Genomic DNA, 15,732 nt, shown 5'->3' on the forward strand with positions numbered 1-15,732 from the left:
AAAAATAACACATTAAAGGGAGAAAGAAAATTATCAGCATACACAAACTGAACATTAAAATATTTATTTAGTAAAATATTTAAAATAAACAAAACAAAACTACATAAAATTATACAAGGATGTTTAAAGTACCTAACTTTAAAACATTGTTGCTTCAACTAAAAATGATAAAGCATCATGATAAATAATGGTACAATTTTTTGCATGTTTTAATTTTTTTCCCTCCCCCCATTTTGAATTACATAAACTTTCAAGTTGTAAAATGCATTGCTACACCGTAATAAAAAAGTGCACACATGAAATTGAATACATTTTTTGACACATCGTACATAATTAAAAAGACACCTTGACTTTTAAAATCGTACCTTTTCTGCAGTCACTTGTCAACATTTGGCGGAAAAAAGGGTTTTTGGCACTTATTTACCAATAAAGGGATCTCTGAGCGTTCTTCGTATTCTGTGGTTTGTTAGTTTATAGCCAGCAGAGTCGTGGTTTTAAGAGTGAAGGCTTACATTATTTGCTTTTTTAAGGTAGCATAAGGACAAATACAAAGACTTGCTCCCTACTGTAACAAATGGCCAGCGGAGAAAGTTCTAAATGCCAAGGTATCCCTTTAATCTTTAAGATCCACTTGTTCGTCTCTCTGATTGTGTAACTTTTTGCCTGTAAACAAATTAAGACACTGGAATGACATACCAAGCTGCAACACTTTTAGCCTTTCTTTCAGCTCAGTCTTAGAAACACTGACCAACTTCGAAAAGACACTCCTATTTACACTTCAGAATAAATTAATATTGCAATTTCTGTTTTGTATGTGTGTTTATGTGTATGTGTGTATTTATGTGTGTGTGTTTGTATTCTCTTTATCTTCAAATGTCAAGCTTGCGAAGACTCATTCTGCTGAAGGAATCTCTGGAAAGAAAAATAAGACACGAGGTATTTTATTAACGCAGGCAAAAAGATCTGAGTTCAAACTCTTTGAAGCACAAATCTAATCTTTTCATTGAACAACAAAAGAAATCTGGAGCATTAACTGTTTCTCTACTGCCATTTCCATGAAATCTAACATGCAAGGAAGATGAAGGCTTAAGGCTTTGAACATCCAAGACTGAGATCAGTAGTACGTTCATCCAAAAGTTAAAAAGTTAGCATCTGTATTATATCAAATGCATCATTCCCCCAACAGTTTTACACAGTTTTCCATAATAAAGCAGCACACTTATTAATTTTTGATTTGTTAAGGTACATTGTTTGGTCTCTTCTACAGTAGGGCTTGAAGTTATTAACTGATTAAATGGACTGTATTGCTCTGGAACACAGCCGTAATCACAGAAATTCAGTGAAATGTGGAAACTGTACAAACGAAAGAAACACTGAACACAGAACAGACTGAAAACATGTAGTCTGAAAAACCCAAACTACCTTGTCAAGCTGTCCGTTTGCTGCATGATTTTTCAGAAGCAAAAACAAAGACTGATTTAATTTAACATCCAAAACATATTATCTACACCCACACTTGCTCATTCTCTCTCACACACAGAGACAGTGCCCCGGTTCAGTCCTACCTGTGTGAGTTAACCTGCAGTACAGGTTTGTAAAGCTGAGGGATCTTTCTGTTGATGAGTGGCTGCAGCGCCTCCTTCAGCCGGTGGTAATTCCTCTCCAGCTCTCTCTGGTACTCCTTCTGGTCCGGGCCAATCAGGCTCTTGTTCTTACGCAGGGCATCTTCACACCTTTGGCGGAGAAATCCATCAAACACTGCCATGTAGATTCTGTACTACACTTTGTCTGGTTTGGTAGGAGCAACAGTTGGATGCCAAAAACATTTGCTAGATGAAGAATCTGCTTTGCTTATTGTTTTGTGCAAAGTTTACTGGGGAATTTGCTCATGTAAAGTGTGTCGTCTATGCATAAAAGTCAAAATCCATTTTTCAGTGCAGTCGAATCACTGTTCAAACAGGCAAGTGCTCGCTTTTGCACAGAAGTCAACGTAAACCTATGGAACTTCCGAACATCAGCAGCAGCTTTTTGACTTAATGTCACAGTGATAATCAAAATATCCTTTTCTATTAATTACAAGGTCATTTTGTCATTATTTCGCGATACAGATCCCATCATAGAGATTTTTTTCTCTCAAAGGTGGACTTTCAGATTAAAGGACCAGTGTGTAGGTTTTAGTGACATCTAGTGGCCAGGTTGCAGATTGCAACCAGCTGAATACCCCACCCCTCACCCCTCCCTTTCCAAGTATGTAGGAGGGCCTACAATTGCCTTCAGGTCACGTAAAACGTGAAAGGCCCTCTCTAAAGCCAGTGTTTGGTTTGTCCATTCTGGGCTACTGTAGAAACATGATGGTGCAACATGGCTGGCTCCACATAAGAGCACCTGCTCCCTATGTAGATGTGAAGGGCTCATTTTAAGCTGATGAAAACAGAACAATTCTTAGTTTCAAATGATAATACTAATACACTAATGAAAGATAATTATGAATATTACATTCCATTTCTGTCAACAGATCCCCCTGAATCCTACACACTGGCCCTTTAAATCTTGTGTCCCTCAGACCAAGGTGCTGTTAACAGGTATATAGTTAACCATTCACAGTCCATACCTCTTGGTGAAGTCTTTGAAGCAGAGCCGTAGCTTATTGTGGTGTCTGTACAGTTTTGGGTCACTGGGGATTTCTGAGAGGAACACCTGAGCCACCTCCAAAGGACCCTGAGAAAAACAGAGAATTTGATTATCCATCTACAGCTTCACTTCACCTGAGAAGTTTTACTTATCCAAAGACATTACTGAGTATCTGGCCTTTATAATAATACTTTTGGAACTGAGAACTATGTCTGTTGTTACACCTGACATCTTGAAACTTTACCTGGTTGACGGTTGTACCAACTGATCCCTGTAGAACCATCTGCAGCATCTTGGCATCAGCAGGGTCCTGGTGGGTGGCGAAGGCCAGCTCCTGAGTCTTCTTTTGCATGTCCTCAATTGCCACCTCGATGGGTGTGGAAATAATCTGGAAATTGACAGAAAGACAAGTGGTTTTAGTGATCAGGGTGAATGTACACAACAAGCTTTAGGCAGGGTACAGCCTCCTGCTTATAACCTCCTGCTTATAACCTCCTAAGTTATGTTGTTAAAAACTAGTATTTCCATGAGTCAGCTGAAACATTCACTTACCTCCTCTTTGTGGATGATGTTGATCCGTGTCTTGATGTAAGGGAAGGCATGGGAGGTGGTGAGGATGGTCTTGCGTTTGAACTGTTCATGCAGGTCCCCATGTGCCCGCCCATCCAGGGTGAAAGGGGTGCAGTACACGAAACGTCGCAAGTTGTAGTTCTTGTCAAAGTAGGTGATGCGGTCCTTCATCTCATATGTGTCGAAGTACGGCTCCACGTATGTGATCTGGATGAATGCCTGCGGGAAGAAAGATGGTTTAGTTTCTACTGCTGTGTATTTAGACCAACAGCCCGACTAAAATCACAGTCAGCAGCTATTAACGAACAACATGGAGACCCTGGCCCACACCGACCTTATTTGGGTCCAACTTGCACTTGTCCACTGGGTTGGAATCCTTAATGACTTCTACCTGGTCCTCTCCGAATCGCTCCCCATAGAAACCCTGAGAAGAAATGCAGCCCAGGGCCTCATTAAGTTTTGGTAGAAGACTAGCAGCACACATATCTAAGTGATAAAACGACATTGCAAACAAGTTGTACCTGACCTACACAGTTCCCTTGAAAGCCAAAATTTAAGTGTTTGTATTAGAAAATGTGACATCAAAACGTTTATTTGTGTCTTGTAAAGAACTATAGGAATATCACATGCAACTCGATAATAACTGTTTGGCTTTTTGCCACCATATATATTATTTTATAATGCCATTTTGTGGTATTTACCTCCAGCCTGTGAGAGATTTCTGCCAGCTTCGTGATGGCAGGCTCTTTGTACACAAACTCTTGCTCGTCTAAGTCGCCAAATTTTGAACCGTAAAATCCAACTCTGAAGTATGTACCAAACATCCTCTTCCCATCCTGCGAGCAGAGGAAAATAAATGTTAGTGTTGGAATTATAAGAATTAAATTAATATAAGTACATGTTCATTCTGAACAAGACTTTTAAAAACAATCAAAATGAAAATCGTAGACGTATCAAAAGTCAGCGTCCAAATGAGATTCAGAAATAACGAAAACCAGCTCTGACAAAGTTTTGAAACACACTGTAACTAACAATGGAGCCTAGAAATAATTTACAACGCCATGACAGTGTCATTTGTTTAGTGTTTCTGCTTTATATTCTATGGATATCCATCCAAATATAACAGACTTCAGCTCACTGACTGTGCTGTACACAGGCGTAAAGGAGGGAAAGAAGTTGCATTCATTCAGAGAACAGACACAGGAGAATGAGAGTGAAAGGTGACAGAGAGTTTCAGAATCAGCAAGGACATCTGCAAATATGACTACCACAAATAAGACCTCAGTGAGAGCACTTCCATTTAATACATGAACATTTTGCTAATTATGCCTGTTGTATTGCAATCTGTACAGGTGAATACTGGTGTTAAAAGGGATGTCTATGGAAGCATCCGATAGAAAGCAGCCAAGAGGGGCTCAGCAACCTCCAGATTGTCATTCATACACTAGTCAACAGTCCCACAGTAAGAACCAGGCATAGCATATCATCATCCACTGAAAAAGTTCCACTTTCTACAAGCTTGTCCTACAGATATTTCACCTCTACAGCTGAAGGGTGCATGGAGGAGAGGCAGGTGCAGTGTTTCACCTCAGAATATCAGGCAAATAGAACCAAAGATCAACAGGAAACAACAGTCTACTTGAAACCATTCCTTTACCAGCCAGCAGAATATGTGCATGACATAAATAAACACGAAATAAATATTTTTCATCTGTTTTGTGAAGAATTGGCCAAGCTCAAAGATCAAAGCCAGAGAGAAGGCTGCTGAAGGCAGCCAGATGGCATCCATCAGCCAGGAGCCATGAACAGAGAAAGATGAACAAAAGAAACACTGAGAGAGGAGTCTTTGCAGAACAAAAACAGTCATAACTTAAAGCTGATGCCTAAATTCAACCGCCCTGCGATGTCATAGGAGGCACTGAAGGTCAGGGACAGGAAACCACGCATCAAATACCGAAACTCTTGATTTTTGTTCTGCACAGACCTCTGTTTGAAAAGTTCTTCCAGAAGGGAGATCCACAGTAAAGCACATAATTCAGTCAGGAGGTACAGCAGGTATGACACAGGTGTGTGTGAACAAATCTGTATGTGTGTGTGGCATGAGAAATGGGGAGGCTGTGGAACTTTAATGCAGCATCCAACTTTTAATTAGATAAACCCTCTTTGTTTAAGGCAAATCTAAAATAAAATCAATCACTTCAAGCGCTGGTTAAAAAGAAATTTAAGCAGTAATTTAAGAAGCCCTGAAAACTAAGGAACTTACCACAAGACACAATTAAGTAAAGTGGGAAGGAAGGGTCGGCAACCAGGGAAATCAAAAAGGAGAAAACAGAACAAATTTTAATCAGGATTGGGTTTCTCCAGAGAATTTCAAACACAACACTAACAAACAGCAGCAAAAATATCTCCAATGATTTTGAGAAAGAACATAAACTCATTGTGGAGGATCCGGACCATGCAAAGGCAAACAGTTACCGAGAAAAAAGAAAGACAAAGAGCAAAAATAAAGATCCACAACCTTCAGAAACACACCATGCACTCAGTGCTTTTCCAAAAAGAACAAGGAGTGCTTTTTTGTCGAATTCATGCAACAAAACATGAAACTCAGGGGTTAATAAAGAACAGAATGGATGAAAAAAATAAACAAATAAATAAATAAAAAATCAGGGGTCGATTTAGTTTGAACTATTAAAAAAAAAGGCAAGAATACGAACTAATCAAAATCAAAAGGGATAAATCAAGTAATCCTGAGATTACTGTGAGATCAACCCTCGTGGAAAAAAAACCCCACTGCCTCAGGAATTTGGTTCGAGCTTCGACCCAATGAAAGTTTACAACACCTTGTTTTTTAAAAGGCTCATTTGACTGTGAGTGGAAATAATGACCCATGGCTAGAGCAGTGAGGCTAACAGATACCCCTCACGTGGGAACAGTGCACTGAAATCGAGCCCTGTGGTTGAGGATGAGATGAGATGAAGTGTGACAGCAGGCGGTGCCAGTCGATGAGCGTGTTCTGACCGACACACCAGCAGACAGACAGAAGATGAGGATGGGAAAGTGCGGATTGTGCAGGTGATGCATTCACTGAGACTTTTGTCATTAGTGTCACACACTGTGGCTCCCATGCACAGCCTGCCAGCACTGTCACATTAATAAAAACAAGCTCCTCTTGCTCAGTAAGAGGAAGGAGGAGAGAGGAAAATGGTGAGGGTGTTGCTGCACGTACAGCAAGTGTCCCCAGTGGGTGGCAGACAGTTGACATTGTCTGCAGGTGTTAATGGTTTGGATGTATGTAACAAAGCAAAGAGAGAATGCCCATGGCTAGCAAATAAAAAGATGAGTTTAAATGAAAGCAAAAATACAAAAAAAAAAAAGAAGATAAACAACGTGAGCAGGGCCAAGCAGGAACCGTTAAGCCACCTACCTCCCAGCCAGTACTCTGTGTGACAAAGAGAATACAGGACATGTGAACGACAACACACATACACCCCGCCCACACACTCAGTGTGGCATTACACAGACACACACACACACACAATGTTACAGCAAGGAGAATGGACTCTTTAATGAAATAAATCCAGGTTACTAGCTGTCGAGCTGGAGAACAGAGCAACTGACCTCAAGATATCAAAGGTACAAAAAAAAATCTGATGGATGTTACTGTCTGAATCAATGACACCTGTTTAGGATTTTTTTTTTCCTTTGAGGAGTGTTGTTGAGAGCTGATGGTCTGCACACCAGACGACGGTAACCCAGCCCACACTGCAACTTGACATCGCTGTTATGAGTCACACAGCTGGCCTTTCAGATAAAACAAACCCAACTGGAGTCTCTTCCCACACCTCATGCGTCCTCAGTTTTGTACTTCAAAACCATAATAAAGCATGCAAGGTACCAGACAAAATGTAAATAAATATATAAATACACAGGAATTAAAACGATACATTAAAACCATGCAAGGCTGTGTCTGTGTGAAAGTTGGTGCGAAGGCAACATCGATGCATATCCGGGACATTTGCTGTTTGGTGACTTTACTACGTTACTTCTGTCAAGACCATGATGAAAGCAAAGTATTCTTTAAATTCTGAGGCACTGCAAGTGAGAAGCTTTCCTCCTTGTACCTCTTGTGTAACTTGACCTTGCTCTTGTCTCATTTCACTAATGTAAATCCCTGCTGGAGGGAATTTAACCCCTCCACAGTGCCTCATAAATGTGACAGAAGTAATGTGTATGATAAAGGTGCAGCTGTGCAAAACACTCATGTGAATGTGTTAGTGAAGCTTTGAGGTTTTTACTTTGAGTTAAAACTTGGAACATGCTTTCCAGTTATCATATCCTTTTCACTACATGGCTCTTACTGGATTTACACAAGAACTAAGGGGGAAAAAGCTCATTTGTGACCTAATGTTACCTTAATGTGATCTTTTTATAGAAGGAGACTGACAATGGTAATAAAACATCAAATCCGGGGCCACAATGAGATAAAAAATACTTTTCTCATTCAACTCTTGTAAAAATCCAGCAGTAACTTTGCATCTCAAGCTACTAGAGTCTAGTGCGGAGGAGGAGAACTACACCGTGTGTGCATTTACCTGGTGAACAATTTTCCCAAAGGCTTCCTGTAGTTTACCATGAATGGTGGCCAGCTTCTTTGCATCCCTGTTGGCTTCGTGGATAGGGATCAGCACCTTGTACACTTCGTTTACTGCCTCGTACATGCCAGCCTGGAGGGGAGAGCAAGATACATGTTCATAGAGAACAATAAGTCACCCAAAAACACCAATTCTTTGGCCTAAATGTACAGATTTAGACTGGCTGAGGAAGCTACATAATAATCTGACTTCAGCTTTTATATTGTTCATGACTATTTCTGTACAAAACTTTGGATGAGAGAATTTGGGATGAATATGAAAATGCAAAAATATTTATGAAATTATATTACCATCTCAATGGTCATTCCCATAAAATAAAGCTGTTTGCAGTAGCTTTGCATTTTAAAAACTAATAAAAAGTGAAACACTTGAGGTCCAAAGTCCCTGACTTCATCTATGACATCCTTATCAGCATCAATCCATTTAATGAACCATTCTATTCCTCATCTTCTCACCATGGAGAAAGAGGCAGCAGCCTGCTCCAGGAGTCCCACAAGACCGATCTCTGTAAAGTATTTGCCTGAGCAAATGCCCTCTTCATCCGGTGACACCACGTCATCAGAGACTGCAGATTCCTCCAGCACATTGGAGGAAATGTTCTACACAAAGTATATTAGTGCAAACCTCAGCAGAGATATCTTTGACCAAGACAAAGGACGCTTCAGAGAACAGGCATATGTACCAACATTAACCCTAGAACTGTCCGTACCTGGAATGTGACACAGCCCACAGGCAGATACTTGCGGTCCTCCAGCATGCTCAAGTATTCTGCAACCAGAGCAGCGCTGTGCACCAGACACTGAGCAGCCTCAGCGTGGTTATTCCTCTCTGAGTGTTTTCCAGCCATGTTCTGGAGCCATGTCAGTCGCAAGTCTGGAGAGGTCTGGTAACCTTTTGCAATCCTGGATGCGGAGACACAGATGTGCCACACACATTGAGATACATAAATAACAAGATACCGATGATCGTAGTGCAGACATATGTCAGTAATCAAAAGGGGTTTGTTTGAGTGAAAATGTATTCTGTACCTGTACATGAGATCTATGAGCATCTCAGGATCTTCCTGGTGCTCCTTCATCTTCACTGTGTCAGAGAGAATCATGTGCAGGTTAAACACAAGATCCTGGACCTGGGGAAAAAAAACAAAGAATGGAAACCTTGAGTAACATGACTGTTTCCCCAATATTTTTTCTTTCAGAAAATGAGGTGTAGAGGAGCACAGGAATAAAAATCACTGAATTCAGTATAAGAAAAACAACCAGTATTAAGTTGTCAACCGATCCACAGTCTTTTTGCAATGTGATAGATGATCAACAAACAACTTGATGGATAAAACAGTACCTGGTCTGGGAATGTGGTTTCCCTCAGCTCCAGGTCCTCTTCTGCATATGTTAGGATGGTCTTTAGAGAGCGACGCAGGAACTCCTCGTTAAAATTCTGTGACGTTCCCACCAGCGAGGAGAGAGACATGGTCACCTGCATCTTCACTCTTGCAAAGTTCTGAAAGAGCGACCACAAAGAGAAGAAAGAGTTGAACAAATTATATTTTCTCAAGACTACTGACTTTTGTGTGAGAGATATAGACTGCAAAAGAAGCACTGTGCAGAGCAGATATCCAATCTCCCTTATAACATATTTTCAAAAGGTCTGTGTGTGAAAGGTCTGACTGTGCTAGAACAAAGGAAATGATGCATGCACAAGTAATTGTGCCTAAATTGGATTGCTGATTGCAGTGTTTGGTTTTGTACTAAACTGGGAGGTGCAAAGTGAAAGAAAAATAGTAATAAACCAATACAAGACAATAGCTGAGAACTGGCCAAACAACAGTAAGTGCCTTTTAATGTAGTCAGTTCATTTCGAACAATCTGTTCTCTGAATAAAAAGTGCTTGCAAGGCACGTGGCTTCTCAAAGCTTCTTAATGTGTGAGATTCATTAAGAGGTCATTTCTGGAGACATGTGAGGTTAAAGACCTTCATCACTGATACACCTTAGTAACACTATGAAAGCTACAAAACACTACATAAAGGTTCAGTTTTGCAGTTGTACTCACGTTGCCAATCTCAAAGTTCTGCCTCATGAGGAGGTAAAGGGAAGCGCTGGCGTGGGCTCTGATGGTACTTATGCTGCTGCTGCAGCTTCTCAGTAGCCGTAAACACAGGTCAGCACACTGCTCTGTCTCCTCCTCAAACAGCAGCTCAGGAAACTTAACAAGCAGAGAGAAGTGCACACAAATTTATACAATTACGAAGTCTTGCAAGAAACTGTTAAGGATGAAACAAAATAAAGCCTTGAGTACAGTCCCCTAGTCTAACCTTAGACACCAGCGCCCTCTGTGTGGCAAAACAGTGCTGGAGGTAGAGGGCGCTCTGGTTGCAGGCCATGCTGTGGAGCAGCACCTTCAGCACGCCGCCCAAGATACTCTCCTTGGACTCTGTCACTGATACTGTCTGGAGGAAGAGGGACACATATGCAGTTGTTACATATGTATGTTGAAGTGTTAGACTGCATGACTACAACAGTAATATCAACATTTATGACTGTGCTCATACATGTTTGCATTTTGTATGGGTAAATATAGAAAGTCTTGTTCGTTTGCATACCTGTACAATGATCTCCAAAGTGTCAAGAATAATTAAGTTGGCCTCCGTTGCAAGGTTACCATCAATAAGTGCTTCATGTTCCAACTCTGCTCTGGTCCTACAATTAATGAAGCAGAAGATACTGTCACAAAATAATTAACAATTCCCAAATTGCGATGCTGATGATTTATACTTGAATGTTGCATGAGCTTCCAGACAGTCACCAAATTCAAACCACTGCCCCTGATCATGAACAATGTGGTGAGAACCTCAGCCAATCTTCTCATTTCCTCAAAGGATATTTAATGAAATTATATTTTCATACAACACCAGCACAAAGATGATTTAAGGTGTCTGTCTTTATTTATGTAAAATCCAGTGTTACCCTGCAACTTGCTCACCTGCATGGCATCGACCACAACCTTTTCAAATGATTCATAGCAAAAAGTCATGCTGATCCATTTAAATGAAACACAAGAGCTAAATCTGCTGAGGGGTACAAAAGTCTGAGACCACTTCCCATTCTAGCGTACATTTTCTAAAATGTCTGCGTTTGAGCATATGAAACTATATGAGGACGGAGTTTTAGTTTTATATTATTCAAAAGAACAAACAAATAATCTATGAAAAACAACAGCTATGGCTACAATTGTCTGTTTTTTTGCTTAACAGGGAGGCACACGAGTCAGAACCCCAAAACAAGAAGCACACTGGTTAAAAAGCCAAAACAGACCCACTGCAACCACTACCAACCCTCAGACAGACATTGTTACCAGGACAGAGGAACTGATGGGAGGGGGAGGGTGGGGGGGGTTCAAGGGTCAGAACCAGGATAAAGGGGTCTCTGTTGGTGCATTTATATGCATGTGTGAACTTAGAGAGTTAAATTGGAGAAGAAATTAATTTATAATACGGCTGTATCAGTGGCTTGAGTATTAAGGTGGCTCATCCAAAACAAAATTAATGAGGAAATCATTTTTATGACTTGTTCAAATCCAAGTTCATCAGGAGGAAATCTAATACAGACTAATAAATTAATTTTTTGTCCATTTCAACTGTCTAATTTCCCACATGCATGAGAATACTCCATAAATGAGGAACTAAAGCAGGGGGGAATTCAAAGGAGCACACAGCAAATGTGGACCATACAATACCTGACTGATCTGTGACTCCTACATAAACACACAGCAACATGAGAGAACAAATGGAAATTAACAGAAAACAAAGGCTGGAGCTGAATTTACAAAAGAACAGAAAAGAAAGGAACATTTAAAAAAAAAAAAAAAAAAAAAAAAAGCACAACACTGTTTTTTGTCATCACCTGACAAAAACAGATCAACACACACACACACACACACACACACACAGATATCTGTAGTCAAACATGGAAATTAGTAACAAGTCTCATTCTGTTCCTATGTAATTCCAGCTAAACATGAAAAATAATGAACAATGAATGGGCTTTGGCACAGTTTGTGATGGCATGTTATGTATTAACAGATGGACTTCAGCAGTGATATTCAGTTAAATAAATATTTATAATTATAAATTATTAAATTTATATTCAGTTAAAAGAATTTAAGCATGATCATTTTCACACCTGAACACAGAACATAATGTATTGTTTTATCCTCTAAATGACTGACTCCAAGTAAAAAAATGGAGAATCATCACATGTGGAGATGTCAAGATGGACATTCATGAATTATGGATGACACAACTTTTACACACTCAAAAACCCACATAACACTGTTTCAGTGAATAATCAGCTCGGGTGTCTTTAGGAATATTTTTCTGCTAGAGTGTTAAAAAGAGCGTACTTGTCCATCTTTTCACTGTTTTGTCTCCAGTGGGTCATGTCCTTCCTCCATCGAAGGTTCTCCTGACTGCCAAAAGCGCTGCCGGATGGACTCCGCTCTAAATGTTGGAGGAACAATTATTTACATTTTTTAATAGTGGTTTAACGAGGCTATGTGTACACAGAAAAATGTGGCTGATTTTTTGTTGTGTGTTTGCGTGTGTGGAAAGTGAAAAGCAAGATATAGTGATTGTGTGTATTTATGTACATGTTTGTGTGAGTCACATATTCTCTTCTTGGTTCAGCATTTGTTTATATGTGGTTCCACCTGCATCTCTGTGTGCATGTCTGAGTGTGTGCCCTCACCTAGCTGTCCGCGGCTGCGTCGCACCATCTCCTGTCTGGCCCCGATGCTGCCCAGTATGGCCTCCTCCAGCTTGGCCTTCATGTCTTTGGACTTCTTAAAGGTCAGGCTGTTCATTCGTTCAAACGCCTTCTTCCCCTGCATGGTGAACACAACATGGGCCTTGTATGCATGAGGCAGAGGGTGAGTGGACGGACAGAGAACACAAACACAGCAGGGAAGTTATTTGCAGCACAGCATCAGCACGCAAAGCAGGTTAGTAGCATAACAGCAAATGTGCAAGCATGAAAAAGCAAACAACAACCAACAGCACAGCAGAAAGAGCTAGGACTACCAACTGCATAATGGACTAACACTGATTATGGCAGAGAAAGTAGTGTGCTTATATTATTTCAGACCCACATTCAGTAGCCAAAGCATATTAACCTCAGAGAAGCCGCACAACAAATCATCCACAGATGACTTACAAAATGTAAAAGAAAATGTGGTAAATAGATTTTGGTTTAGTCATTAGTGGAGCTGATATACACATATGAAAGTTGACTGCAAATCATTCAGTTATGTTTAAAATGAGCCAGTTTATTGCATATTAACTTTTGTTGGCCACAATTTCCTGTGTTTTGTCTGAAATACATGTTGACCAATATGAATTAAAAAATGTGTGTGTATAGCTTTTCAAACTGTTTCTTTCATAAGTCTTATATCAACTCAAGAGATTCCCTATTTGTTAGAATATAAAAGAATAAGATACACGAAATAGGTGGGCATCTTGTCAGTGAGTAAGTGTATTCACTGTTGATATTACCTTGTACTCAAAGCAGGAGACACAGAGGTAGAGAAGATCCAGCAGGCGGTTGAGCTGGGACACCGACAGGTCTGTGAACCACTTCTGTAACACCAGTTCGTCAGCGTTCTTCAGCACCCACAGCAGACAGATGAGCAGACTACGACTTGACTCGGCCGAGAAGCTTCCATGCTGACGACTCGCCTGGAGAGATGGATCAGGAGGAGTCAAGAGGGAAAGAAACAACAGCCTCATTCTTTTTTTTGTAAAAATATACAGTATTAGAATGTTGTTTTCACTGTAGACAATTGTAAATCGCAACATGTTCCAACCTGGGATTTACCTGCGAGTTTAGCAAAAAGCTGCTTGGTCGAGACATTGGAGAGGCTGTGGAAGTGCCTGCTATCGCCATGGCGACAGTCTGGCTGATCATGCTGTTACCCTCTCCATCTGCCTCTTCTCCACTGCTGCCCACCGCTGCCCCCTGTGGGCCACCCGGTCGGCCCCACTGGTTATGGGACTCTAGTGACAGGAAAAGGAGAGAAAAGAAAATGAATCAGATAGCTGGTATTGGACACAAAACGTAAGAACAATGGAACAAAATTTGTTTTTGAAAACACATGAGCATGACATTAACTGCTTCTCCTGTACGCTCGCTCTAAATGAGCATGAGAGGGTACTACATATCTATTACTGTAAGTTGAGCAGGAACTTTCTTTTAAAAGCAAATTGTATTCAGACCATACTTTAACATTCTTTAACTGACTCTGGAAATACTGCTAATATTAATTTATGAATGGGTCATTTAAACACAAGCTCAAGGCCTAGTGGAGACAGGTTCGCTAGGGAAGCGGGGTTAGGAGAGAAAAAGACGTGTTAAGGATGAACTGAGGTTATTGATCAGCTTGTACATTGTGGTAGGGTGCAACATCCTTTGCGGGTCAAATGATAACCTTTCACATTCCAAATGATAAAATATTCAAGGTCACAATGAAACTTTACAGCTGCAGTTTGAATAGCTCAGAGTTTTGTCACATTTTGCCACATCAGATCACAGTGGAGAAATCTCAGTCTGCCAAACTGCTGATCTGTGCACAATGTTACATGCCTCAATTGCAACTGTTACTGTTAACAATTAAGGGGAAGGTGGTGCTGCTCACTGGATAGAAGGAAGAGAACAGTTAGATGTGATAACTGGCTCCCTGGTAGTTGGGGAGTGAAACAACAAAGACAAACATGCCAAACAAAATCCTGTTTGTTGTTAAATTACTGCATGTTCACATTGATGCTCCTAATTCTTACCTGTAAAGTCATGGAGCTGTGGCAGCGTCTCCATGACAATACCAATTAGAGGCAGGTAAAGCATGGCGACCCGGGCCTTAACCTCAGGATCGGCGTAACGTGGGTCAGAGTCATGGCTGGACAGGAGGTTATGAACAACACTCACCACTTTCTTATGTAGGCCAAACATCCTGCAGTGAACAGTACAGAAAAATAAAGTAAAAAAGAAAAATAAAGGACAAAAGAGATCGGGTATTTAATTTCAAGTATGAAAAGGACAGTGGGTTAGTGAGACCATAACTCACTCCTATGCTTACTCAACATGTACACACTGGTTTACAAGTCACTGTGCATACAGGCTTATCTCTCACCAACAGATAAAGAGGCAGTGAAAATATCACTTTCCTTTCTTTACAGTACTTGGCAGTTTATTGGGTAGACATATACAGACACAATGACACCCATCCTTAATCACTGATACAGAATGAAACCCTAATTCTGACCCTAAAACTCAACATAACTTCAGCTTCACAAGAGTGTGAAGTCTGCATCCAAAACATACTAACCCCTCATTTTCTGGGTCCAGTATTACAGACAGTTCAGACAGTACCAGTCCAGCCAGATAGTGTTGCTCTCTGAAGGGGACAGACAGCTCAAACATGTTGGCTATCTTTTGATCCTGCACGTGTGTGGAGAACCCAGAGCTCTGTGGTAAAGGAGAGAGAGAGTTAGAAGGGACATCCAAACAAGACAGACACCATTCATATGCTGAATATTTCAACTGTAACTAAAAGCTAACCTGTCATACATCATTTTTTTAGTTTATCGTTATGTTGAAGATCAGTGAAAACTGTGATCTGACAGGACAATGTACAATCTCCCTCCATTTCTTTTTGTCTGACCTGTGAAGTTGCTGAGGAAACAGAGGGGGAAGGCGAGGCAGGCGGCGTGAGCAGGCTGCAGGGCAGATTGAGGGTGACGTAGTGTTCGTGGCTGCAAACAATTCTTAAGAAATCAAGCCTCAAAGACTCCAGGGTTGGGTTCTGCAGAGTGTAAAGCTTTGTGGACACCT

At 40.7% G+C, this 15,732-nt stretch overlaps 1 protein-coding gene across 19 annotated transcripts in view; it reads right to left on the reverse strand.

Annotated features, from left to right (window-relative positions):
- Positions 1 to 48: 48 nt before the first annotated feature.
- dock7 (dedicator of cytokinesis 7) overlaps positions 49 to 15,732 on the reverse strand; it is a 46,554-nt gene continuing 30,870 nt past the window's right edge. For 5 of the 19 annotated variants that reach the window (XM_071486135.1, XM_071486145.1, XM_071486144.1 and 2 more), the window contains 24 exons: positions 15,563 to 15,730; positions 15,227 to 15,366; positions 14,682 to 14,851; positions 13,723 to 13,901; positions 13,401 to 13,583; positions 12,598 to 12,757; positions 12,254 to 12,350; positions 11,588 to 11,605; positions 10,455 to 10,551; positions 10,167 to 10,301; positions 9,905 to 10,057; positions 9,195 to 9,353; positions 8,882 to 8,982; positions 8,563 to 8,755; positions 8,309 to 8,452; positions 7,794 to 7,925; positions 6,626 to 6,640; positions 3,903 to 4,028; positions 3,536 to 3,625; positions 3,184 to 3,420; positions 2,876 to 3,019; positions 2,612 to 2,718; positions 1,566 to 1,733; positions 49 to 912 (listed from right to left, as the gene is read on the reverse strand). In XM_071486135.1, the coding sequence (XP_071342236.1) occupies positions 870 to 912; positions 1,566 to 1,733; positions 2,612 to 2,718; positions 2,876 to 3,019; positions 3,184 to 3,420; positions 3,536 to 3,625; positions 3,903 to 4,028; positions 6,626 to 6,640; positions 7,794 to 7,925; positions 8,309 to 8,452; positions 8,563 to 8,755; positions 8,882 to 8,982; positions 9,195 to 9,353; positions 9,905 to 10,057; positions 10,167 to 10,301; positions 10,455 to 10,551; positions 11,588 to 11,605; positions 12,254 to 12,350; positions 12,598 to 12,757; positions 13,401 to 13,583; positions 13,723 to 13,901; positions 14,682 to 14,851; positions 15,227 to 15,366; positions 15,563 to 15,730 (3,159 nt within the window). In that variant the 3' untranslated portion in view covers positions 49 to 869. Of the gene's footprint in view, positions 913 to 1,422; positions 1,443 to 1,565; positions 1,734 to 2,611; positions 2,719 to 2,875; positions 3,020 to 3,183; positions 3,421 to 3,535; positions 3,626 to 3,902; positions 4,038 to 6,625; positions 6,641 to 7,793; positions 7,926 to 8,308; positions 8,453 to 8,562; positions 8,756 to 8,881; positions 8,983 to 9,194; positions 9,354 to 9,904; positions 10,058 to 10,166; positions 10,302 to 10,454; positions 10,552 to 11,587; positions 11,606 to 12,253; positions 12,351 to 12,597; positions 12,758 to 13,400; positions 13,584 to 13,722; positions 13,902 to 14,681; positions 14,852 to 15,226; positions 15,367 to 15,562; positions 15,731 to 15,732 lie in introns of all 19 variants that reach the window. The other 14 variants (XM_071486142.1, XM_071486147.1, XM_071486149.1 and 11 more) reach the window with 7 other exon arrangements.

Source organism: Trachinotus anak, unplaced genomic scaffold (assembly GCF_046630095.1).
Source record: "Trachinotus anak isolate AG129_WGS33_773 ecotype Australia unplaced genomic scaffold, CSIRO_AGI_Tana_v1 ptg000010l, whole genome shotgun sequence".
Taxonomy (NCBI): domain Eukaryota; kingdom Metazoa; phylum Chordata; class Actinopteri; order Carangiformes; family Carangidae; genus Trachinotus; species Trachinotus anak.